This window comes from Serinus canaria, chromosome 15, assembly GCF_022539315.1.
Source record: "Serinus canaria isolate serCan28SL12 chromosome 15, serCan2020, whole genome shotgun sequence".
NCBI classification, from domain to species: Eukaryota; Metazoa; Chordata; class Aves; order Passeriformes; family Fringillidae; genus Serinus; species Serinus canaria.
The window spans coordinates 2,291,198-2,317,557 of NC_066329.1; the positions used below are offsets into that span (position 1 = coordinate 2,291,198).

Genomic DNA, 26,360 nt, shown 5'->3' on the forward strand with positions numbered 1-26,360 from the left:
CAGAATTTTGTTTTGAGTTTTGGATTGTAAGAAGCCCAAATCAAATCTAAAAGAAACCACTGAGTTTTCTTCTTCTTGAAATTAAACTGCAGATGGCTTCAGTCATCCACAATGAGTTCAGTGTGCCTCAGGCTGATTAGAGCCAAGCCTTAATTTCAGCTCTTTACCCAAAACTGTTTGTTTGACACCTCATGGAGGTGGGCTTCATGTGTTTGTCCATTTCACAGCAAGCATTTCTTACAGTTCTATATAAAAATAATCATTACATGATCTCCTCAATTCAATAATTATTCTTTAAACATGAAGTCCTGCACAACTTCCAGCGTGGCAGCTTTTTCAAGAATATGGGTGACATTTCCAACAGAAATGGTCAATTTCATTGATTTCTCAAAAATCCAAGTAAGCTCCTAGAATTAAATTCTCCTAAAATTGCTAAGAAGGTGAAATAGCACCATGGCTCAGAATCACCAGAAATCCCTCAAAATGTAAGAGAAATGTCATTGTGAGCTGGTGGGATTTGCTGCTATTTGAGGTCCTCAGTAATGATTTTCAAGGGGTGAATCCTTCTGACATAGCCTCCCTACACCTCACTACAATTTGAGAAAAGATACATCATGGAAAGGAAACACTGACATTTTGAAACAATAGCCAAGAGATATGCAAGTAATTACAGTATCAGTGCTCAGGAGAAAATACAAAAAATGCCAAATCATTCTAAACACTATTGCCAGCCAGGATAAACAGCATTTGCTATGAAGTTCTACAGACAATACTTGGAGTTACACAAGTAACCAAGGTTTTAATATTAACATGCACTTTTTTCTCATTTATTTAGACTCACAGGATTTGCAGTGAACCCCTCTGTAAATAATTACACTCTGTGTTTTATAAACTGATTTTACAAGTCCTGAGGGTGAGCTTGAGCATTTCCTGAGGGCCTCAGTATAATCCCACTGCCCCATCTGCCCCCACCAGGACAGTGCCCTGGCATGAGGAGAATGAGCAAAGGCTTTGAAGGCAAGAAGAGCACAGGGCATCAGCCACACAGGAAAGCCCCAGGCAAACCAAGCTCTTTTTGCCAGGGCTGGCTCCAGTGGAAGCTGCATAGAGCTGCAGTTGGAGCTTTGCCTATGAGAAAGGAGGCTCTGGGAATCAAAGGTGATTTTTCACTGCCTGCAACACTGATTTTGGAGCCATTCTGCGTCAAAGCTGAAACCTGAGGGAGGGAGATCCTGGTGATCGTATCCCAATTTGTTAGGGTATATTTATCTTTTCTGACAACCTTCATGAGTCTTAGCCTCTTACTGCTTTTTCACCACACCTGCTCAACAAACATCCCCATAACCACCAGACAACAAATACCCTTCCTCAGCACAGTCCAACTGAGTCATAAGGCCAGAACAGCAAAATTAGGCTCTGTAATTTGCCTATTTATCTTCTAATTATCATATTTACTTTGTCAAAGAATTACCTATTTTATTTATTAATAAATAACAGTAGCTAAACTTTGTACCAGCTGCTTTTTGTTTTCTGCAGACTATGGCAGATATACACACTAGTCCATACCATAGGAGTAAAGCATTTTACTGTTCCTGGAAAACTGTTTGGATTGTTTTGCCTGAACTCTTCTTGTTTCCCTTCCCAAAACCCTCACTGGTCCCCAGATGCTAATTTTCTCTGCTTTGAAACTTTCCCCCTGGAGACTGGACTAGATGTAATTATTTTCTGAAATACTTAATCTGGCAGTGTTAACTTTGGCCAGTTGAAGTAAATATAAGTGAGTGAAGATGAAATAGTAAAAATTTAACTCTGATCCCTGAAGCCAAATGCCCAGTGCTGTAGCAGCAGGCAGGAGAGAGACACAAGCCTGTGATGACAAAGACACACCACGAGCTGGACAGCCAGCCCTCAGGCAGAGATGACTGGTTTCCTTTCAAACCTGGTAAGTACTTGGTGGGGTATTTACATCTGGGACATCTTTGTGTGCTACTGGGGCTTCAAAGAAAACAAAACTGGTGTCTTGGTAAGAACAAGGCTCCTGTTTACTACAAGCATCTTGGAAGTGGTTCTGCCCAGTATTTTGAGGTATTGCAGCACTTCATATACTCTGCCATCCATCTTTACCATATTGTTATCAATATGTTAATGTGTCTTAAATGTTTTCCTGGACTGGAAAATATTTGCTTGTCTAGAAACATAATTTGCTTTGCTAACCCGGTAAAAAAGAAAAAGTGCATTTTAAAATACATCTAATTATTTAGTGCAAGACATGGCAGCAGAGGTGTTGGGAGGCAGGGAGCAGGACTGGATCTAGAAGCCATGGTGTCTTGACAGGGATGTTTGTGGAAGCTGCACTTCCTTGAGCTGGACGTAGGGAAATCACAGGAGGATGTACATCCCACATTTGCAAGCAGAGGGAACATTGCTACCTGAAAATCCCCTGAACAAATGAGATGTTTCTGGAGAATGCAAGACAGATTTTGAGAACAGCCTGATGTGGGTACAACCTTAAGAAGATTTTGTTCTACCTCTGCAGGTTCAGTACCAGGGGCTCTTTCGGATGATCACTGTCCTGGGCATTGGTGGCACATTCCAAATTGGCTTTCAAATTTCTACCATCACCTACATGTCTCAGGTAGGCAAAGCTGCACCTGGCACTGTGCTTAATGAGAGCCCTGGGTCTCCACTGCTGCCTGAGGCTGCTGCTCTGGCATTCAGAAAGGGTTTGATCACAGTGTTCTCCTCTCATTCCCCATTTGCTATGCTAGGCTGTCATGAGGAGCAGGGCATGTCAAAGGGCTGCAAACAGAAGAAAAGAGAGATCTGCAAGTTATTAATAGAAGTGCTCCTCTGAAGACACACACTAACTAGGGTGGCATTTGTCTCCCCTAGAATCTTACAGCACATGTGCCTTCTTCAGTGGTTTCAGGTGATATTTTTACAGTTATCCATCCTTACAGAAAAATAGAACAAGTGAGCCATGCTCTAGGAGAAGTCTGCTTCTCTCCACTGATCACAGGAAAAACTTCCATTAAGGGCACTGAATTCTAGAGGGAAGACATCATTATTTTGTGGACCTTAGTGGAGAAGCATTATTTTCTGGCTTCAGAGCACTAAGTTTTGAGTGAAAAAGTCTTTAGGAATTGCACTGAACAGGCTCTGTGCAATGTGGCATTCTTGGCAGGTATGTGAGAGAAAACCCATAACTCATTTGCAGGACTTGTAGTACTGTTTACACTGTTCTTTAGTACCAATCCATGCCTTGCTTCCTCAGATTTGAAGGATAAAAATCCCAAAGATTGAACTTGAATGGCAGAATGAGCATAGCACACCCTATTATACTATGTCTGATAGCTAATACACACTTTTAAACCTATGTGAAATAGTAACTTCAGCTGAAGTGACAAAATTATTTTGGAAATATGATCAAATACCTGCACTGCTGTCACAGGCATTGCTAATTGTGGCAATGTTCACAGAAGTCCCAGGATGAGGCAAGAGATGAGAAAGTTGACTCCATGTTTCAGAAGGCTTGATTTATTATTTTATGATCTATATTATATTAAAAACTATACTAAAATAATAGAAGGAAGGGTTTAGGCAGAAGGCTTAGCTAAGAATAGGACAGGAATTAATAACAAAGGTTATTGACTGTGATTGGCCATTAATTAGAAACAATCAGATGAGACCAATCACAGACCCACCTGTTGCATTCCACAGCAGCAGATAAGAATGGATTACAGTTTGTTCCTGAGGCCTCTCAGCAACTCAACAGGAAAAAATCCTAAGGAAAGGTTTTTTCATAAAACACGTCGGTGACAGTTAATGATTTTATTTTCTGTGTCTCAGCACGTTAAGGCTTTCATAAATGAGACTTGGCTGGAGCGCTATGGCCATCCCATCCAGCAGGATAACCTCCTGTTCCTGTGGTCCTTCATTGTGTCCATCTTTGGCGTAGGAGGTCTCTTGGGCTCCTCAGGAAGCAGATACCTCACTGTCAAATTTGGCAAGTATGTATCTTCAAAGACAATGTGTCACTTGAATCTTAGCTTTAGGAAATGGTAGTTGGGGTTGTAAATGAGACAGACTTTTAGACTCAGTGCTGACTGCAGCACTGGCAGCTGAGTTGTGGTGGCAGCTCCTTCTCCTGCCCATGTCCTGTGGCACGGGCTGTGCTGCCAGCCTGTCACACCAGGCACAGCTCCTCAGGCTGGGTCAGTCTCAGCAATGGGGAAAGGCAGCTCCTGGCTGAAGTCAGAATGGGTTCTGGAAAGTGCTACTCAAAGCACAGGAGCACTGAGATCCCTGTGGGTGCTGCAATAACGTGTTTCACAGTGGATATCTAAGTGCAGAAAAGCTGTCAGAGTTTTCTGTGCTACACTCCCAAACTCCCAGGTGCAGCCACGTGCCAAGGCACACCATGAGTCCAAAGCACCCAGTGCTTATTTTGTCTGGACCACACATGTGTAATTTCAGAAAACCATCAAGACAACTTCAGCCAAGCCTTCCTGCATGGCATTAAGTGTCATTTCCCTTCTGAGCCACAAAAATCCTTTTCATTTTCTTGCACTTACAGAAAGAAATGTCTCATGTGCAACAATGTGCTGATGATAGTGGCAGCATCTATCATGGGCTGCAGTAAAATATCCCAGTCCTTTGAGATGATTCTAATTGGACGCTTCATGTGTGGACTAAGTGCAGGTGAGTGACTTCTCCTACAGATCAGCTGAATCTCACAAAATTTTACACCTTTTTTCAAAGTAAATAATAAGCCTCCATAAGAAAACAAAATGTTGAAGTCAGTGATCTTTTGCAAGAAGATTCTCTATAATGCTCTGCAATAAGGAGCATAATTATTATCAATTTCACTGATGCCAAATGAAATTCAGCTTTGCCAAGTGTATGAATATTCAGAGATGTCAGAAATGTCTGGATACTTCATGAAACAAGGGATTTTCTGAAGGAAAAATACATATAATGTCTTCTTAAATTTAGCTAGAAGTACTGAAATTATACAGTTTAAAGCTAGTATTTTCACAAGGAGGAGTACTCCAAGTAGTAAGTCCTTGAGATTAATACAAAGATCTGGGCTTAATAAAGCAAAATCACTCCTGGAAAGTAAACTACAGGCAGTAAAAACATCCTATGCTGCTATCAGTATTTTTTTGTATTTTTCCCTACACAAACCTTGCCTTTCTATTGTTTGCATATTCGCAGGGATGACTCTTTTAACTTATTAAAGAGTTAACTTAGAAGTTAATGCCTATTTTTCAAATAACCAGATTTTGTACACGGCTTCTCTGACAAAGAGATGTGTTGAAGAGCTATGGTTATAATTTGAGAACAGCTTATCAGCAGGGGCCTTGCTGTGCTTTAGAACCTATATCATGCCCATTCAAAAACCTGATTTTTGTTCAAGAGACTGCAATCAAGAGATTGCTATGTCATCCCATACAGCCAAGAGAAGAACATGTTGTCTTTGAAACAGATAAAAGGGGCTGTGACCACCATATCAGGAAAAAGCTTCTGTCCCCAGACAAGTATTTAGCATGTCTGAGTTAATAAATGTAACTGGAAACATCAAATCTGCATGAAATCATAAAAATTCTTGCTGGATAGTAGAAAAATATTCATGTCTCCACCTAAATCACATAGAAATCAACATTGACCCTAGCACTATATGTGATAATTTGCCATGAGTCTACCATACAGCTCTTCAAAGGCATTATGTCAGGAAAAGTTGAGATTATGTGGGTTAACTACAAGCATATTAAATACTGCTAAAAAGTGTTTAATCATTCAGCACTTGCATACCCTGTGTTCTTTAAAACATGCTAAGGCTCACAGGACAGCTTATGATGAGGCTACACCTATACTTCAAAGGGAAAACTGTACTTTTCTTAAGATCAGGGAACTGCACTCTGCAAAGAGGACCAATACTTTTATAGAAAGAGTTTTAAAAATGTAGTACTGAAAGTCTCAGATGTGAGTTATGTGCCAGAGACAGCTGTATTCTGCCATACTTAATTACTTACATCCAGTGGATATAACTGGATTTCCAATGGTTATGTTGTTTTTATTCTCTCCCATAATTCCCTCTTCACCTCAAGGTCTTTGTGTTCCTCTACATCACCAATATGTTGGAGAAATTTCCCCTAGGAAGCTCCGTGGATTTGCAAACTCTACTTCCTCCTTCTTTTGGACATTGGGAAAAGCCATAGGGCAAATTTCAGGACAAAGGTATAATGCAATTGAGTACCCACACAATTCATTTCTGGATCCCTTTCACCTTTTGCTCCTCCCTCTGCTTTTCCATCCCTTCCTTTCTCTCCTCAAAGCTGATGCAATGAACTCTAACACACATTTTCTCCCTGCCAGGGAGCTGCTGGGCAGCCAGTCACTGTGGCCCCTGCTGATGGCCTCCTGTGGCCTCCCAGCACTGGTCCAGCTGGTCACACTTCCCTTCTTCCCAGAGTCCCCACCCTATCTCCTCATGCAGAAAGGAGACCAGGAAGGCTGCAAAAAAGGTAACTGAGGGCTTCAGGTTCCTGTTCCTCACTCGACTTAGAATCATTTTGTGATGCTCGCTTTCCCCATATCAAAAGAAATAAATAGAACAAAGTTTCTCCCTGCTCATTTCCCACATGGCTCTGTGAACACCTACTGAGTCCATTACTGGTGTAGTCCCCACACAGAGCACAAAACTACTTCCCTCTATAGCTCTGTGTTACAAACCTTTCGCATTTGTCTGACCTGCACTGTCAGTCTGATGATTAATGCTAAATAATGAATGAAAAATAGCTGTTTGCACTGCAGGGCTCCACTGGGCACCCCTTGGCTGTGGGTATTGGCTGTGTACCCTGCTCACACCCTGAGAGAAGGAGGAAGGCAGAACAGTGGCCCCATGGGCAGGGAGGGAGCCCCTGTGCACCCCACTAGGCCCCTCTGTCCCACTGAGCAGGAGGGAATCAGGGCTCTGGAACACCCTGCAAGGCACCTCTGCCTCTCAGCACAGCCCCAGCCCAGCACACTGGGCTGCCAAACACTTGAATCACTGCTCAGAAACCTTCTGAGGGAATAAACAGAGACGAATTAACATGACAGGTCTCGCTCTCCTTCTTCACAGCCATAAGGCAGCTTTGGGGTGAAGGCCAACACCAAGCAGAGATTGATGACATCATGAAAGAGAAAGCAACAATGAAAAACACCAAGATCTTGAGTGTCCTGGAACTAGTGAAAGAACCAGCTTTCCGTTGGCAGCTGTACATGATAGTTACTCTGACCGCCACAATGCAGCTCTGTGGCATCAATGCAGTTGAGTGCATTTCCCCCTAAAGTCCCAAGATATCACAGCTCACAGGAGCTCCCTTCATTTTTCTCAGGCCTCTCAGCCCAAACCTCGCTGTCTGCCAGCCCTTCTAGAGGACAGCAGCAGACACAGAGCTGGGCTGGGCTCTCTGTGTGACATCCCTCTGGCCAGCTCTTGGTCCTTGCTGGATTTCCCTGTCTCTGTAGTTAGGCTCACTGAGCAGCCACCTCTGGGAGCCATTGCAGAGCTCCAGAGCTCACTCTTAGGAATGAGCCCACTCTCTACTGGCCAGATCTCTAGTTTTATGTGACTGCTCACTGCAACTGCTGCTATTTGTCCCCTGGCTCCTAGCACCCTGAGATGTTGGGATGGCAGGCTGCTCACTCTGCCCTTAAAGCTAACAGCAAGCATGCTCCCTGTTCTGCAGCTTCTGCAGCTCTGCTCTTCCTCACAGCACTGCTTTTCTGGGGTCCTTCTGGAGTCACAGCTTTGCATGACCCTCTTACCTCTAACACCATGCTGCAGCTGCATCTGTAAAGGAAATACACAGCTGAATCTAACACAGCTTAAACTGGAATCTTTATCACCTCAGCATAATCCAAACACTAACAGAGATACTTGAAAATATGCTTGGTTTAACCCCTCATGACTCCATTACCCACGCTCTTCTTTCTTGGGAATATCCTTCAGTGATGGTTTTGGATGGGCACTGAAAACAACACTGGCTGTTTCTGAAAGCACCTAAATCAGGAGTCTGCAAACCTAATTGCATTGTAGTAGTTGCAGATCCAATTATCCCAGCATTTTATCTTTTATCAAATTCATTAATGAATGAATTATATAATGTTTTATAATATTTTTGTCTGCTGATAGAGTGAATACTACCAAAGAGAGTACAGAATTCCAGCTCACTCCAAAGCTGAGCTGCATGCTCCCTGATTAGCAGCTCATATCTAGGGCAGTGTCACACAAGTTAGGATAAGAAATCAATTATTTTCTTCTCTTATTGTTTGATTTTTTTTCCAGATTTATTTTTATACTTTTGAAGTCCTCCAGGCAGCTGGCTTTGATGAAAATATGGCCTCCTACATGACCCTCTCTATTGGACTCTCTGAACTCGTAGCTGCTGTAGTCTGTGTAAGTCCCATGACCAGAGGAGTGGGGCACACTTTGCTCTCCAGCACTGACACTGATGTGATTCCTGTCCTTCAGAGCTCCATCATTGAGAGGCTGGGCAGGAAAATGCTCCTAAGAGGAGGCTACTGGATCATGGGTTCACTGCTAGCTGCTCTCACTGTGACTCTGTCCCTGCAGGTAAGGAAATTCTGCTCACAGCAGATTGCTCTGTCTGTTCTATTTCTGATCTAAAGCTCACTGGCAGGACCACACTACTGAGAAAGGAAAGTGAGGCTCTGATCAAGCTTGTCTATGTGTAGGATTGAACTCTCTCTTAGCCAGTAGTCTCTTGTACTCCTGCCTTCCTTTCAACATGATCCCATGACCTTACCAAGGAACACATAAACCACTGGGAGGCTGGTTCCTGACTTCAGACCTCAAACACCAAACACAGCCAGCACAGACCACAAGGCAGTTGTAGGAAAATGGCCCTTTCTGTTCATGCTGTTTTTAACAAGTAACAGCAAAACCCCAGACCTTTGGCATCAGTTAATTTGAAACTGAACTTTGCTGCAGATAATTGTGGGAAGGCACTCTCTGTTCACAGACTGGAGACCAGTTCACCTCTCAGTGACACCTCTGTGTCATTGCTGTAGCTTTTCCAGAAGCAAATCACCCTTGTTACCAGTACTCATCCAGAGCTACTCTGTAGCTACACTGCAAAACTGACCTGGAAGCAAGGTGGCAGCAGACTTCTGGTTTTGTTTCATTCATGAAAGCTCTCAAACATAGGAGAGAGAAATCTTTTTTTCCTAAAGCATCGAGTCTCATTTCTCATTGACTAAGATCTCTAAAAATTGCTTTTCAGTACCAGTTTTTAAATCCATAACTTAACAGAAGACAGATGTGATTTGTCTTCTCATATCCCTAGGGATCAGAGGAAGCACTATGAGGTCAAAAATAAAGGACAGGGGGCAAAAGAACTCTTCAGACTTCATTTAATGGCAGCCTCCCTAGATTTGCAGCTGCTCTGAACTGGCAGACCTGTCTGCTCACCTAACAAAGATCTCAGCTGCTCCACCCACAGAGTAAAGCACTCACAGCTCTCAGTGCCCACACACTGAATGTTCCTTTTTTGAGGTGACAGTGTTGGAAAAGCAGGAGCATTCCTCACCTAGGGCTGTTAACAGTTTTTAACCAGAAGTTTGTTATGGCTTTTTCCCCAGGACTGGTACTTCTGGATGCCTTACTGCAGCCTTGCTCTCATTATCCTGTTTACAGTTGTCTTTGCTGTTGGGCCAGGTAAGTTCTCAATCAAAAAGGAAATAAAGGAATAGAGTAATGTGAGCTTATTGATAGGGTTAGGAAAATACTGCCTTATACTGCAGAAAAATTAGCATAAGTAAAATCATTTAACAAAATCTTGCAGTCATTTAGACTGTGGGTTAGAATTGTGGGTCCAATTATTCATTGGACATAAAATTCAATATCATCATGTTTGAGTTTTGCTAAAAAGAGGAAAGGAGCACACTGGAAAAATACACCAAAAATAGAGCAAAAGCAGATGGGTAAAAGATTTTTTTTAAATGCTAGGGGAAAAAAAGAGAAAAAGAAAAGCAAGAGTTCTTTTAAATTCAGTTTTATATAATGTTATGTCTTATCCCACATAGACAGCAATGCAGAAGACCTACTTTGGAATTTTTTTTTTTCCTAGCATTTATTGTCTGCTACTCATTAAATTTTATTTTATAAAGGCTAATAATTTTTTAAATATTTGCCTTCCCATATGGCAGGGTTGAATTCTTTTCCTAACTCAAAACACTTGAAATCCTGTGACTTCAAAACATAACTGAAATGCCCAGGAAGTAAATCTGGGAAGATCACTCATTGGTAATCTAGCAGAATCACACTGAAAATTCATTTTATCAACAGTAATTGTCATTCCATCCTGACACATCTTCTTTCATGAGCCGGTGTCAGGCTTTCTCAAGTGTCAACTACTTAATTCTTGGATGTCCCCAAAAATTTATTTATTTTACTGCTTTCATAAACTGATGCCTAGCAGTTTATTAGATGCCACAAATGTTTTCTTTTGTAACAAAGAGCAGCATACTCAATGCCATGTACAATTCTGGCCCTCGTGGCAGTGCATTATAGCAGCATCTATTACCTGACTGTGTAACAGTAGCACCCAATCCAAACACATCAAACAAGAAACAATCCTTGTTCTTCTTTCCTTCCAGGCGGTGCCACGGTTTCCACCAGGGTTGAAATGTTCAAGCTGTCCTGCAGACCCCCTGCCTTTGTGATCAGCTCGGTTCTGAACTGGCTGGGGGTGTTTGTGATCGGCACCACGTTCCCGTTCATCGTGGTGAGTGCCGAGCTCCGGCGGGGCGGCAGCGCCGGCTCAGCCTGCAGCCGGTGCCCTTGGCACCTGCTCCCCTGGGAAACACGCCAGTCACTTGCTTTTAAAAATTTAAAAGTTTAATAGTAATAGAATAGTTAGTAAAATAGTAATGTGATTAGAGTAATAAAAATTTGGACAATTTGGATTTAGGACAATATGAGACAATAGAAGCAAAGAGTTACAGACAGTCTGGGTACCTTTTCTGGGCAAAATAAGCCCAAAAAAGAACCCACATTAACAGAGGATTAACCCTTAAATGCAACAGCCTGTTGCATATTCACACACCTCATCCATGATGCAGAAATTCCATTCAAACCCAGGATTCTGTCTGGGCAGTGTCAGCTTCTTCCTCTGAATCCTGACGGCTCCTCAGGGCTGAGTGAGGTGGGAAGAACTCGATAAGAGAGCAATAAATTCTCTTTCTCTGAAAGATTCAGGTGTCCTGTGGCTGCTGCCTTAGTGTGAGTCCTCTCTTTAAAAAAGCATCTTACATAGCATACTTTCTATTTTAACATAATGTTATAACCTAAAACTATACTTAAGAAAATTAACACAGCATAACTTTCTAGTACAGCACATATAATATTCATTTGAATATTTGCTAAAAGCCAATCATAAAATAGGCATTTTTCACATCTCCCACGCCCACTTCTGCAGCCAAAGGGCCCTGATTTGCCCAAGATACTCATTCAGACTGAAATATTTGTCAATGGAAAGAATTCCTTATCAAATTCAAAATACTTTGGGGGATGCCTTGAGAGGCTACCTGGAGCAGAGGCTAGATAGAGCTAAAAGAATAAAGTAGGTATTTCTTAAAGGCCTTCAAAGGATACACCTTGGGCAGTGCAAAAGTCTCACAGAGGCTACACCCAAGATGGACAATGGTCACAAGTTTCTCAGAAAGATTTAAGTTTGGTCTATTGTGGTCCTTGTGAGGGTCCCCAGGACGAGGTTAGAGATGAGAATCTGACTCCATGTTCTCAGAAGTCTGATTTATTATTTTATGATATTAAAGAATGCTATACTAAAACTATACTAAAGAAAGAGAAAGGCTAGATCAGAAGGCTTAACAAGAATGAATAATAAAAACCCGTGACTGACTCAGTCTGAGACAGCTGGCTGTGATTGGCCATTGAGTTAAAACAATTCACATGGAACCAATCAAACATTCACCTGCTGTAAGCAATATCCAAGCCACACTGCAAAGCAGCAAACACAGGAGCAGCAATCTGATAATTATTGTTTTCATTCCTCTCTGAGGCTACTCAGCTTTCCAGGAGAAAATCTTGGGCAAGGAGGATTTTTCAGAGCTATCACAGTGACAGTCTAACTGCATATCAGAGGTTAATAGTCCAATGACAGGTTCAGGCAATGAAGTCACACTCCCTCAGGTTCCTCTGCCCCATTCCCTTTTGTTGATACTTTTTGGGCCTGAGGCTGTGTTGGTGACCTTGGCTCTCAGGCCTGGAAGGATTGTTCTGTCTGCCCAAAAGGGGAGGAGAGCAAACTCACACTGTGTATCAGTTCAGAGTTCTGCACTAATGCAGTGCAGGATCTGAAATGAGTAACAGCTGAAACTTAAGGCATGATGGGACCCAAACACAAAAAATGTGCCAAGAAAGTGACTAAAGCAAAGATATGCTAATCCTGCTTTCTTTCTCACTTTGTTCTTCCCTGCAGGAAAGACTGAAGCACTTCTGCTTCCTCATCTTCATGGTGGTACTTTTCACTTCAGGGATGATTATCCACCTGTTCCTTCCAGAAACAAAAGGGAAATCAATCATGGAAATCACAGAAGAATTCAATAAGCTAAACTTTAAAAACAAGCACATTCCAGCAACTCCAAATCATGTCACAGAGGATTATACCTTCTGCACCAGGCTTTGACTGACCATGAGGGGGAATCAGGTTTTTGCAAAAAAGTAGGAAAAAAAAAAAAGACATTTGCCATTTTCTGACTAACAAATTGCTCCAAATGGACTGTCAGCTTTCCTATCTGTCACTTACAAGGTTCCCATTTTGCCAAACCAGCTTCTTTCTCAAGCACTCCACTCTGGGCAGCTCTGAAAAGTGATAAGGGCTGATACTAACAGGTCAGGCTTGTGTGAATCATGAGCATTTTGGCTTAACGTGCTGATGTGTAAATCTCTTCTTAACAGAGCAACCAATACCCACTGAGACTACACATGTAGAATTTATAAACACTCTGCTGACCACAGAGAAAGGGAAGACCTGTGATCCTCTCTCTATGATTTCTGAGTATGTTTTTACAGTGCTGAAATGGGAACAGTGAAGTTCTTGGCTTGCTATCTCTGGCTAGTGTTCAATCCATAATAGATTAAAGAAAAAATTTAGTGGAATAGGAGATAAATTCTTTGTTTCTCTAGATTCAACTGAATAACCGAACCTTGCCAGGTTCCCATGCACAGTGCCATGGTGTCCTTGTGTGTTGTCTTGTTTGACAGGCTTCAACCTTTTCAGATTGCCCTTCAGCAGCAACAGAGCTAAAAGGACTGATGGAGAGAGTCCAGCCTCCACAAACCCCCAGCACCCACAGTCATTTTAGATCCTCTGTGCTCTCCTGCCCATCACTGCTGTCATCCCAAGTCTGCAGCTCCTCCAGGAGCAGAATTCCCACAGATATCTCAAGGGCTGTGAATCCCACAGCAGCTGAACTGCTATTTTCTTCCTGTGACTTTTGCCTACCTGGAACCTGTTTACTCCAGAAGAACCTCCTCAGGCTGGAATGGATTGAATCAGAAGCTTTTTTTGAAATACACAGGCCCATGTGTATTTTCTTTTCTTTTCTTTAGAAGGTGTCTAACATTCTGTGTGTTTCTCTCTATTAATGAGAGCCTCACATGGTTGTAGGAGCAAAGCAATACTATGAGGAAAAACATGAACAAAGCTAAGGCTTCCTGTGAAGCCTTAATACAATTTAAAGTCCAAACTCTAGATTTGCACAGTAAAATAAGTGGGTTTACCTCTGCTGTTGCTTTGACAGGCATATTTACTTCAACTCAAAAAAGGTTATTCAAATTAAGAATTCAATTGTTCATCTTAACTGCTGCTTATTTTTAATTGCAAATGGTAACCATAATGAAAATGGCAGATTGCCTTGTAATAAAATTTCTGGCCTCCACAAACATTTCTTTCCCCACATCATGATCTCCTCAGGGGGAGCTGACTGGAAGAAGTTGTTGGTGTGCATAACCTTCCATGATTGGGGTTTTTCATTATTTCTGTCTTTAGTACTGAGTGATGCTTCAGACATCTCATTAAATATAACTACAACAATAGAACTGTGTATCTACAAAACATGAAGTGTCTAAAGTCAGAAAACTCAATCACTTTGTAGTGTTCCATTTACATGTAATATGATTTAAAAGTACCAGTCACCTGGACACAGCTACCAATATAGACAAGAAATATCAACTTTTTGCAAAACAGAATTCCTTCTTCTCTACCAGTCATTCTGGAAACACCATTCCATTACAACAATCCCTGAAATCTGTGGAAAGAAGAGCAGAGTGGCACTGTGTAGCACTGCTGACAGACTCCCCAGTGAGTCACTTCTCTGTCTCAGTTATTCATTAGGTGCCATTTAGGAAAGCCTTCCCCCCAGGATGCTCCCCAGGAAGCCAGCCATGCCCTATGGAACATTGCTGTGACCATGAACTGGAACAGCCATGTGAAGCACAGGTCAGCCTTGGCCTGTGCTCAGTGGAGCAGGAGCTGTGTCCTGGGGGACACAGTGAGGGGGACAGGGAGGTCAAGGGATGAAACAGCACAAGGGATGGCTCAAATATATGTGGGAGGGCACAGGGACAAAGGGGACAGTAATTCAGGAACACTGCATGCACGGAGACATCAGCTGAAAGGTGAGATATGTCTCAAATACTAATTGAGGCAGATATAAAAACTTAAAAAATGTATCTGTGAACTTCAGTCAGCTGGACACAAAAAATATGGATCTGTACTAAGGAAGGCTTAGCACAGCTCTGGGTATGTGTGTCACACATGGCTGTAAAACTGCAAGATAAATGGCTAAGTGACCTGATGCTGTGAGATTCACTGTCCTGAGCACAAATCCGACTAAAGGATATCTGTAAGATGTTATGGAACTGCACATCTAATAAAGGGAGTCTCAGAACAGTCTAAGCAGTAACAGCACACAAGTACAGTCACTAATCACCATAAATGCAAAAGACATTACACAGGAAGAGAGTTATGAGAGGAAGATTCAACCTACCCAAAGTAGGAATTCTAAATTAAAGTCCGAGAGCAAAAGTGTAAGTTCCAATATGTATAAATACACAAAGTGGAAGTGGGTGAAGTAAGACATTAGAAAATAGATGCAACAGCTGCATTTGAGAAGGAGTGCCCCATGCTGAAATCTACATGTTCTTGCCTGTTTTTGTGTCCCCCCAACATCATCTGAGCAAGGCAGATAGCAGCAGCTAACATGGGATTTTGTCCCTTAGTCAGATGCACAGCATGTGGTTTCAACTTTGTGTAATTTTACAGAAAAGGAAATTAATTCTCAGCATCAAAGGGACAGTCTCATTTGCACTCTAGCAGCAGCTTCTCTGCTAGAGAACCTCAACTGAAAAAAAATCCCTCCATGAACTCTCAGCACAAATCAATAGCAAAGTCAAGGCCATGATGAGGCCTGAGAGTGGCAGGAGAAATGGATGGGTGGTGCCATGCACTACATTTCAAACCTTAGCTAGGGAACCCAGGAATATGCTTTGCACATGAAATATTTTCTAGTAAATTTGACTGCTGGCATCAACTATGGTTTCATCCTCTCCTTCAACTGAAGTGTAAATGGCAAGTACTAAATCATGTACCAACTGAATACATTCAAGACCCTCTTAATTGTGAAATAACTGAAGTTAAAGCCTGAGAATTTTCTCTCAGAAGAAACAGACATCAATCCAGCTGTGGAGGTTACAAAACAGCCTCAAAACAACCTTATTTTTCATGGCAGACACAGAAATAAGTACACTGGCTAGAGGAAATGCCAGACAAAACTGTACATGATGAATCTTTCCCTCTATTAGCAAAGAAAAATCATCTATGAAACACTTGGCTGGTCAAGCCTGGTGTACCAGTGTAGAATTGTTAAGTTTGCACCCCATTTCAAAATCATGGAGTAGTTCAGTTCCTTCCAGTAATGATTAAGTCATGATGTGCTCCAGTTGCTGTCACCTGGAGAGAGGACAGCTCTTTCCTGTGACACACCAAAGTCCTGGAGTTCACTGCCCAAACCCCATCTAGGATTCCCATCAGGGAACTCTGTCTCTAAGTGTCTCACTTATGTTGAAAACTGAGCAGGTGATGATGATGGGAATCCTGTTGAAGATTGTTTTCTCAGTCCCCTGTTCTCCTAGCAGAAGACAGAGTTCATGAAGTACCCAGGTCTTGCAAGGGACACCGTCCTGTTTACTTGGGCTACACATAAGCATTGGTTGAAATATTTAATCCAGCAATCCTAAACTTTGTACGACAGCTGGAATATGTGCAATTAACTCCAAACCCTCTGAAGTAAAATTTAACTTCTGTAACATGGGACTACTTCAGTGACACTGCTGCTGGGTCATGTGAGCATTTGGCTCCTTTGGCAGGTACCAGCAGTGAGCAGCAGGTACTGGCTCATTCATAGGAGATGGCTGCCTTCCTCTCCAACCTGGTGAGTACCTCCTCACATCTCCTCTGGCCTCTGGCTTACAAAGGACAAAGACAACATAATACTAGAGATTCAGGTTCTTTAAAGAATTTAAATTCCTTTGTTACAGAGACCATCTTTCCTTTCTGTGTTTGAACATCACAAAGAGCAATGGGACTTAGGGCCATGAAGATCCTGTTGCATTGTCTTTCTATGTAACAAGATAAAACGAAATTAAAATGAATTGAAAATTTAACAACAGCTCTGGCTCTTCCAGCACTGACTATGATACTTTGTCTTCTAAATTACTGAAAACAATACTAAATATTAACCACTCTGATTACTTCCCAAAATAATGAATCCAGTAATGGTACAGCAAAAGACTAAGAAATCATGACATAAACTTTCAAACAAATTACTTTCTTCATTTCATCAAAAAATAATGAATATAATCCATCAGGAGTTTCCATCATCTTTAAAAGGGAAGAAGTGATATGTATCATCAAACGTTATGGTTTGGTGTACATTGGTTGCTGTCCATGGCACACAGGAAAAATGATTCCCTCTTCTCCATGCCCAGGTCTGACACCTTTATCCAGCCAAGCTGGCAGCTGTTGCAGGCATACAGTGAGAGTTGTACTATCAGGAAGACCTTTTCAAATTCCTTTTCCTTCTTGCAAGCAGAGTGATGGATTATCACCTCACACCCATTTGCTCTGGCACTGTGGCTGATGGTTGTGCTTTGGCAGCAGATTAGAGGGATTTTGAAAAATGTTTGAATTCAAAAGGATCTGAAGTGGACAAAGAGGAAGTGTGGCTACAAAGTCTCTGGCCTTGCACAAAACTAGAGCAGTGAGAAGCTGATGGAGATTTTATTTTTGTTTTGCAGGTTCAGTTCCAGGGCCTACTTCAAATGATCTTAGTGCTGGGAATTGGGGGCAGTTTCCCATATGGATTCCATATTTCTGTCATCAACTATCCTTCTGTGGTAAGTAGCCATGTCTCTGAGGCTGAAACACAAAGGTGAGAGCCTCTGTTATCCCATAAATCCCAAATTTACTGAGCACTCAGCTGATATGTCTAGGCCTTTTCTTTGGCTGACAGAAACATCCCATGTAGAGAACTTCTCCTCCTTAAAAGAACTGGATAGCATTTTCTGTTTGAAATAAGCTCTCGCCATGTAGTGTACAAGCCTCCCAAGGAGGGCACACAATGAGCTCTCAGCATGCTCACCAGGAAGCTTCCTGACTGATACAGACTAGAAGAATTTGCAGTGTGATCTCAATGAACTTGTTTTACTAAAAAAAGTCTCAAAGTCTAATATGAGAGCCACAGGCCTGATCTGAAGTACAGCAGCCAAATGTGAAGGGATCTTATACCCATTATCCAGGCAAATCTCGTTTTCTTTTTCAGCACATCAGGAAGTTTATTAATGAAACCTGGATAGACCGACATGGCTCTCCCCTCCACCCTGAGACAATCATGCTGCTGTGGTCCTTCATTGTGTCTGTTTATGGGATAGGAGGATTCCTGGGCAGCCTCTGCTGTGGCTACCTGACTACAAAATACAGGAAGTAAGTGCTGCTTGTAACAGCTCAGCAGTCAGAAAGTACAGGGAAATACCGAGGGGACAAATAAATCCCTTCTCTTTGGTTGAAGCAGCCCTGTTGAAGACAATTGATTTGGTTTCCTGGCACATCCACTTTTTCCAAGCAGCCTTATGTCCTATTTATCTGCCCTCCCCAGGGAACTGTGTTCTGTGAGGGCTGCAGTCATCATCACATCACCAGATCAGTGCCTCTGGGAGTAGTGGCATAGGGTCACATTCTCTTCAAGGTCCCCTATCATCCTGATAAAGATCTCCCAAGCTTTACAAACTCCAGTGGAGGAGCTGTGTGCCTTGGGTTGTAACACACTATAGGCAGTTACACAAACACCTGGAAAATATCCTTATGTGACAAAGAAGAGTCAGATTTCCATTTAAATGCACTCATTGTGGGGTGGTGACATTACATTAAATATTCAGATCTATTCTAGTGAAAATATGGAGAGAGGAGAAAAGAAATTGCTTATAATTTCACTGTAAAGATATAATCAGCACCAAAACAAATGTCCAAGAGACATCTCTGTTCTTGACAATCCATTTTACTGAAAGCTAGCTCCAAACTGTCTTTGCCACTGGACAAAGGAAGGATTCCTCACCAGTCTGGTCTGTTCTCGGTGCCTTGTGTGTAACACCACTAATTTCATTTGCAGAGAAATTGGCAAACATATCTTCTTGGTGTGACCCACTTAAAGATCTGCTCCACAACACACTGATCCAGGGGCCCCTCATTTGGGTCTCAACAAACCATCTTAACCTGCCTGCAATTGTGTTCTTTCCTAACAGGTAAGTGCCCCCAAGAAATTTCTTGTGGGACACTGCCTCATCCCACACGCTGAGAGTCTCCCAAGGCTGGAAACAGGATCCTGCAGCTCTCCCATGGGTTATTTAACACATGCTAGCCCAATTGCTGAGTCACAGCCTAAACACAGAGTCTCTGTGATCCTCAGTGTGTGCAAGGGGGCTCTTGTCTAGCAAGTGTCACAGCAAAACTTCTGAGTGCAAAAGACTTGGAGCCTGAGACACCGGGGTGGTGAACACACCAGCCTGTGATTCTCACAGGGTGACTTTTGAAATGAAATATGCCTCTAGAAAACTCTGTCTGCCATCTCAGAGAACCCATTTAGCCAAGGATGTCATTAGTATGAGCCATTCTAGAATGGGACCTCTGGACTCAGACCATTTCTGGGGAATAACCTGACATTTTATGAAGACTTATAGCCATTTAAAAATCTCGGTGACAAACTGGGCCATTCCTTCCATCTTTTTCCCTACTTGTACTGTGGAAATACTGACAAACTGCTTAAACTCTAACCTAAAAAAAATGGATTAATTCAAATCTAAAAGATCCTAAAGTTTTAAAGAACCATTTTGACTATCCTAAATTGAAATTATTTCAGCCATTCCTCAAAACAGTAGGAATGGCTGTACCATGCTTCCTGCCACAGCATGATTAGTCAAAAGAGTACAAGAGGTTCTCACTAAATCTCACACTAAATTCTCAAGGTCTTTTCTTTTCTTTTTTTTTTTCAGGAAAAAGTGCCAAATGTTCACCAACCTGATCATGTTGGTAGCTGCACTGTTCATGGCCCTCAGTAAAACAGCCAAATCCTTCGAGATGATTCTGGTTGGGCGCTTTCTCTATGGCATTGGTGCAGGTATGTCAGCATGGCCTGCTGTCCTGGGCTTGTCTCTACAGCCATCCTTTAAGAATGGTTTTTAAAGCAAATAAAACCAGGCACTCAAGAAAAGTGAAAGTATCATCTCTTTTGCAAGAAATTGTAATCTAAATAGCAGAGTGACTGCAAACAATATAAGAGAGGATGGTGAAAAAATTAGCATTTTCTAAATATGTAAACTGTTATTTATCCTCTTGTATGTTCAAGGTTTTTCTCTCAATATACACCCTCAGTATGTAGGAGAGATTTCACCCAAGAAGTTGCGTGGGTTTACCAACGCCACTGTTGCTGTTTTTCTGACCCTGGGAAAACTCACAGGACAGGTTGTTGGACTACGGTAAATTCTCCAAGTTTTCTATCAGGTTACACTAAAAGTAGAAATGTTTCTCTAACCTTATCCTCTCACCTAGTCAGTGACTGAGAAACACTCTCCTCCTCCCCAAAACATGCCTTAGTTTATGCCAGAAGAAAAATATTGATTGTATTTGAGGAAAATATAGTTTTAAATATAGAAGGCAGAAAATTATTTACTCATAATCTGATTTCTTCTTATTTCCACACTCTTTCTACTAGGAGACTTCCCCTTCAAAATTCATTTTACTTACATTAAAAGTCTTAGCAAATGTTTGGCTCTTGTGGCCAAGCAATGATCAAATGAATCTCATCAGCACTCTAGACATTATACTGGGTTCTGATAATATTCAGAAAGATTTTCAAAATATCAGATAATTCCTTTAAAATAAATTGTCAGAAACAAAAATAGCCAAAAATGTGAGATCTGCCAAATTAAAATTCAGAGCTTAACTCCACTGAACCCTTGAATGGAATCTGAGCAATCTTTATCACTCAAAAAAACTTCCTGAATATTCATTCCATTATTTCAGCATAATTTTGTTTCACATACACTTTCCAGGGAGATTTTAGGAAGCGAAGCTTTGTGGCCATGGTTGTTAGCATCTAGTGGACTTTCAGCATTGCTTCAACTGGTTGCCCTCCCATTTTTCCCTGATTCACCATCCTACCTCCTGATACAGAAGGGTAATGAGGAAGCCTGCAGGAAAGGTAGAGTGTCTGCTTTCCTCACTTACTTCCTTTCATCTGCTGTGTCACAGGGAGAGCCTCTGCAGCAGAGGAGGCAGGGCAGAGCTGTGCTGCACAGTGCAATGCCATGGAGCACAGGCAGTTTCAGTGCCACAGCCAGCATCTGAGGTACCCCTGGCAATGTCTGTGCTGACCTGGGCCTCTCTCAGCCTCACTCAGTCCATGAAGACAAGAAACACAGATGTATATCAGCACATCTAACATTCCCCACCTTGGAGGGCGCTGCTTTATTTCTTTAAAGGAAATGGTGCAGGCAGCTGTCCTTTTTTGTATTGTTAAATAAAAAGGACTCAAAGGTTTACTTCATTTACAGTTAAGTAAACTCCACATTAGAAAGCTGTGCTATACTGACAACCAGACAAAATCCTTCAAATTGCTCACTGCCCCTGCAGCAACCAGATGGCAGAAGCAGCACCAGCACCTACTCCAATGGACAGGCAGCCTAAAGGGTTTAAGGCATGTGCAAACCCAGGGCACTGGGAATATTTCTGTTTGCTCTGGGGTGCCCTGACCCCCAGGGCAGCACTGACTTTGACCCTCATTCATGGAGAAAGTTTCCCAGACTTCAAGATAGACTGGAACCCACAAAAGTGTGAAATAGATTATAGAGTAGTGTAGGTGTGTCACTTGGTGAGAAATTGAGGTTTTGGGATTTTTAGTGTGCTGTGGATGGAAGCAAGATGGAGGGCACAGGGTGTTGTCCTGGGTTTCTTCTTCATGCTTCTTCTTCCTTCTTCTTCTTGGGTTTGGGTGGCATTTTGTAATTGGGCAGAAAAGTCTGCATTGGGGGCTCTTTGGGATCAGTTATTTGGTTAAAAGGGAAAATAATCCATGTGTCAGCTCTTAATTGGATGGTTTAGTCTTAAAAGACCTTGTAGCAGAGATTGTTGGCCATTTTGTGCCTTCTAATGAAAAGCTGCTGAACTCACAGCAGTGAGACTGTGTTACTGATAAGAAACAACAAACACCTGAGTCCAAACATGAACGACCATCTCAAGTGCCTTCAATCCAGACCCAGCAAAATCAATGACTGAAACTCCCACAAATGTAACCACTCCGATGGAGTAGGATATCCTGGTAGAATAATCCACCTCCCTCTTTCTCCCCTACAGCCATCAGGAAGCTCTGGGGGCAAGGAGACCACCAAGCAGAAATTGATGACATTATAAAGGAGAAGGGTGCGATGGCGAGCACCAAAACCTTGCGTGTCCTTGAAGTGATAAAAGAGCGATCCTTGCGCTGGCAGCTCTACGTTCTGGTGACTGTCATGACCACGCTGCAGCTCTGTGGGATAAATGCAGTTGAGTGCTCTCTTCATACCCAGGACAAGAGAGGCAGCATTACAAACCTCTTAAAGTCAATGTTATTAAACCAGCTTAGAATTCTATCTCAAATGCAACACCTTTTCTCACAGGTTTATTTCCTCTTTGCATTTTTCAGATCTACTTCTATTCTTTTGAAGTATTCCACACAGCCAAGTTTGAAGAATACCTTATCCCATACGTGTCCCTGGGAGTTGGGTTGTGTGAGTGCTTGTCCTCCATACTGTGTGTAAGTCTTTTCAGATTTGACTTTGAAGGAAAAATTTAATGTGGTCAACAACTGTGCCTTTCCTTTCTTATAACTGGGCTCAGGGAAATTTTACATAACCAAAGCCACATCTTCCTGCTTCTGCAAAACCACAGGCAGGATGCAAAGAAGTTTTTCCCCTAAATTATTTGCATGAGTGTGTGTCTTCAGACTGACTTTTTTTCTGCAAAATAATAATCTTCTGATGTTTTGGATTAGATGTGTGTACATATGTGTGGACGTTTTGACACATGCCAGCATGCAAAAGAGGGAACTGTCTAATAACAGCTTAGGGTTGACTAATAAACACAGCTTAATTAATAATGAATTCTTTTAAAAAAACAAATCAAATTCATTAGGAACTAAGAGACTTTCAAATGACACTGATTTATGGCTATTATTTAGACAAGTCTTCTGCACAGAATGCATGGAGAGAGGAGGAATTATTTCCTTTGAGGCCTGGGGTTTGTGAGCTGTGTTTTCTGCTTTGCAGAGCACCCTCATAGACCGCTTTGGGCGGAAGGTGCTGCTCTGGGGTGGATACTTGCTGATGTGCTCTGTGCTGGCACTGCTCACCATGACCCTGTCACTGCAGGTAAAGAGGCAGCAGCCTCCTGGCCACTGCCCCAGCCCCCCTCTCTGCTCCTAACTTGCAGGAGATGTATAAAATCTTCAGCCAGTGGCAGGAAGTACAGAGCTCTGCTATTCTGTCCTGTGTCTAATGGTTTGCTATCACTGGTTTCTCACTTTTTAGCATAAGTTTTTCTGGATGCATTACTTCAGTGTTATCTTGATCTTCCTGTTTGTTGTCTTCTTTGGAATTGGACCATGTGAGTACATTAGTGGTTATGCTGGGAGGAAATTTGGTGTTGAGTTGGTTGGCAGAGGAAGAACTGGCTAGAACCCTGCTAAAAAGTTCTGGAAATTAAGGAGGGAAGGGCAGACACACACAAGTGGGAGACAGGAAAAGGATACAGACACCTCAAATTTTATTGCTTATCATATGATCTAAGTTAAAACCATATCATTCTCTCCAGGGGGCGTGAGATAGAAATTTCAAAACAATTTCTAAATTAATCAGCTAAAAACAGGATTCTAGGCATTGCCAGGTATGTTAAAGTAATCATCTTTAATAACTTAACAAGTCAGGCTTGTGCCTACCAACATGCTCCAGGTGGAAGTGGCCACAGGAGCCAAAAGGGAGGCTGGTTTTATAAAACCTGCATCAGTAACAACTACCAGGCAATATGGAGCTGCAGATCCACTGGTACCAGAAAAACGACTCCAGTACATACAAGAGGAACCTGAATTAACTGCTGTGTTCCATTTCTGGAATCAAGGCCTTTCACCCTCATAGCAGAGGCCACCTACCAACAGGTGACCTATTCTGCCTGTCTGTCCTCTCTGCCACTGCCATTGGGAGGAGCTTCAGCAGAAGCAAGGAAACAAATAAACCTGGTGTGTGTTTGACATTGCTTTTTCAGCTGGAGCCACCATATCTGTGATGGTTGAAATCTTCAGCCAGTCATACAGACCATCAGCCTTTCTGATTGTTGGCTGCATCAACTGGATGGGACTCTTTGTGCTTGGGATGATTTTTCCAGTAATTGTTGTAAGTGACTCCCAGAGGATCCCTCTTTTCAGGCTAATCTATTTCTGAATGCCAACAAGGGGCAAAATAAGAGCAATAAAATGCAATGACATGCAAAGCTTAGCACTCAGTCCAAACAGCAAACCGGCTCAGAAACTCCCCAGGCTTGTCAAGAAGCAGCAATTGAACTCAGGTCCAACATGGCCAGTGGGAACTCCTGGGTTGGTACCAGTCCTGGACTGTGCATTGAGCACACCTTTGAATTTGAACTTCTAAGACACAGGCTTGCACTAAAGGGCAGGGAAATAGAAAAGAGTTTCTTATTTTCCTTACATTGTCTTGCATTTCTGCCTGCAGGATAACCTTGGACCTCTCTGCTTCCTTATCTTTTTGGGAGTCCTTGTTTTATCAGCAATTTTCATCTACCTGTATCTTCCTGAGACCAAGGGAAAATCAATCATGGAAATAAAAGCAGAATTCAACAAGCTGAACTTTGGGAAAAAAGAAATCTCTGTCACTGAAAATAACTTTCCTAAGGAACAGTTGTATTGCACCAAGCTCTGAATGTTCAGAGAAGAAATTTGCATCTCTTAGAAAAGACAGGAAATAATGTTGCAATAGAACTAAAAAGGAAACATTAAAAACAGACTGCAAGCTTCTGTCTCATTTGTTTTTTCTTTTTGAAGATAGAGATGAAACTCATTATTCTAGAGTAACACTAAGTACCTCATAAGCAGGAACCTGCTGGCAACAGCTCAGAGTATCAGAAATACAAAAGAACAAGTGAAATATTTTCAGATGAACCAAGGTAAAGAATTATTAAGAAGGCTCAATGACCAACAGTCATGAGGCTGGGGAAACACAGAAGTCTAAAGTGTGGCTGACAGGCAGTAGAGAGAAAGCTAAATAAATGGTTTAGGGTGACCCAGGATGATACAGACTAAAAATTGACACCTCAAATTCAGGTTTCAGCATGACATCAGAGAAAAGCATTGAAAGTGATATTTGCTGAGCAACAGTCCTGGAGATGTCATAGAAATCTCAGTGGAAAACATCCTGGTAACTCTAGGCAGGGAGAAGGACCTGCTAAACTGAGATATTCTTGTATGCAAAAGAAGTAAAATGGCTGCTATAAAAGAAAGCAGACTCTGGAGAGCATCCCTGGTATCTAAGGAACTGATTTTCAACCTGGTGCATCAGCTTCTGGGAATTACATCAGATGTTTTCACAGAAGAAAAAGTTTGTTTTGGAAATGTTTTTCTTGCTATGTAAGCAAGCTGGGAATAACGACCGATTATTGTACCAACAGTAAAAATAGGTTGTGAAGTTCATTGGAAGTAGTCTAAGTTTTTCCAAGTGACCAATAACAAGTATAGGATGGCTTGTAACTAAACACCGTGGGTCATGCCACCTGCTTTCCTCTAACCACTGAAGAAAAAATGAATCAATATTACAAACTACAGCTCCTCTCCTTAGAGATGGAGGTGTCACTTGTGTTTGTTTTTAACACTTTGGCTTAGGAAATATACCCTGAAAAGGCTTTTTGTAAACCAGGTTTTATTCCTGGGCTTTTTTAGGGTTTTCATTATTTTCAGAATGCATTCAGGAAACACAGTCCACAAATGTGGGCTGTAAATGAACACTGACATTTCATCTCCTGACTTTTTATTTGCTGACTTTTTACAGCAAGGGTGCTACAGTGAAGGAACTAACTTAAAATCAACATACACCACACAATCATAGAATGGATTGGGTTGGAAGGGACCTTAGAAATCACCTAGTTCCAGCCCTCTGCCATGGGCAGGGATGCCACCATTTAGGTCAGGTTGTTCCGGCCCAGTCAACCTGACCTTGAACACAATCAGCTTCAGCACGTTCCTACAGAAGTTTTTACAATTAAAAAGTGTTTACTGCAATTATACCATTCAATACAAGCATTTAGTGCAAGCTATAGAAAGCCTGGAGAAAATAGAGTGAGTAGAAAAGCTCACAACTCAGAAACAACTGGGCACAAAGACAGCCATCACTTTTAACATGGAGAGATGGTCAAACCATTTATTTTATCCCCATCAGCATTTTCAACCTGCTCTCCCCACACATCTCACTGTGAACACCCCCTAGCAAATGCCATATGATCCCTCTGAATTACTTCTCTCATGTAAGGCTCTTCCAGGCAGCAGTGAGAACTGATCCCAAGCTTGCCATGCACTCCTCCAGTCTGGATAAAAGCAGCACAAGTCAGAAAGCCTGTGGATTTCCTATCTCTGGGGAGCTATGACTGTTATGGAACTATTTGCACAACAAAGGAGCAAGT

At 42.0% G+C, this 26,360-nt stretch overlaps 2 protein-coding genes across 2 annotated transcripts; both read left to right on the forward strand.

The window, feature by feature from the left end:
* The first annotated feature begins 1,858 nt into the window (after positions 1-1,858).
* Positions 1,859-12,724, forward strand: LOC103817997 (solute carrier family 2, facilitated glucose transporter member 11-like). Its single transcript, XM_009092231.4, has 12 exons — positions 1,859-1,942; positions 2,537-2,635; positions 3,850-4,010; positions 4,577-4,701; positions 6,111-6,240; positions 6,379-6,527; positions 7,127-7,314; positions 8,336-8,446; positions 8,522-8,623; positions 9,652-9,727; positions 10,669-10,796; positions 12,513-12,724. Exons 1-12 carry the CDS (start codon positions 1,919-1,921, stop codon positions 12,717-12,719), a joined length of 1,500 nt encoding a protein of 499 aa, XP_009090479.2. The 5' UTR covers positions 1,859-1,918; the 3' UTR covers positions 12,720-12,724.
* A 3,779-nt stretch (positions 12,725-16,503) lies between these two features.
* Positions 16,504-24,610, forward strand: LOC103817998 (solute carrier family 2, facilitated glucose transporter member 11-like). Its single transcript, XM_009092232.2, has 12 exons — positions 16,504-16,527; positions 17,393-17,491; positions 17,917-18,077; positions 19,640-19,764; positions 19,993-20,122; positions 20,699-20,847; positions 21,999-22,186; positions 22,327-22,437; positions 22,949-23,050; positions 23,210-23,285; positions 23,940-24,067; positions 24,404-24,610. Exons 1-12 carry the CDS (start codon positions 16,504-16,506, stop codon positions 24,608-24,610), a joined length of 1,500 nt encoding a protein of 499 aa, XP_009090480.1.
* Positions 24,611-26,360: the final 1,750 nt, after the last annotated feature.

What these genes read in the sequence shown, in the direction of transcription:
- LOC103817997 (XM_009092231.4), top strand. Translation starts at nt 1,919, where the DNA reads ATGACTGGTTTCCTTTCAAACCTG. An exon ending in CCAGGAAGGCTGCAAAAAAG is followed by an intron (nt 6,528 to 7,126) that starts GTAACTGAGGGC and finishes CCTTCTTCACAG; the next exon opens with CCATAAGGCAGCTTTGGGGT. An exon ending in CTGTGACTCTGTCCCTGCAG is followed by an intron (nt 8,624 to 9,651) that starts GTAAGGAAATTC and finishes CTTTTTCCCCAG; the next exon opens with GACTGGTACTTCTGGATGCC.
- LOC103817998 (XM_009092232.2), top strand. Translation starts at nt 16,504, where the DNA reads ATGGCTGCCTTCCTCTCCAACCTG. An exon ending in TCTCTATGGCATTGGTGCAG is followed by an intron (nt 19,765 to 19,992) that starts GTATGTCAGCAT and finishes TGTATGTTCAAG; the next exon opens with GTTTTTCTCTCAATATACAC. An exon ending in AGCTCTGTGGGATAAATGCA is followed by an intron (nt 22,187 to 22,326) that starts GTTGAGTGCTCT and finishes TGCATTTTTCAG; the next exon opens with ATCTACTTCTATTCTTTTGA.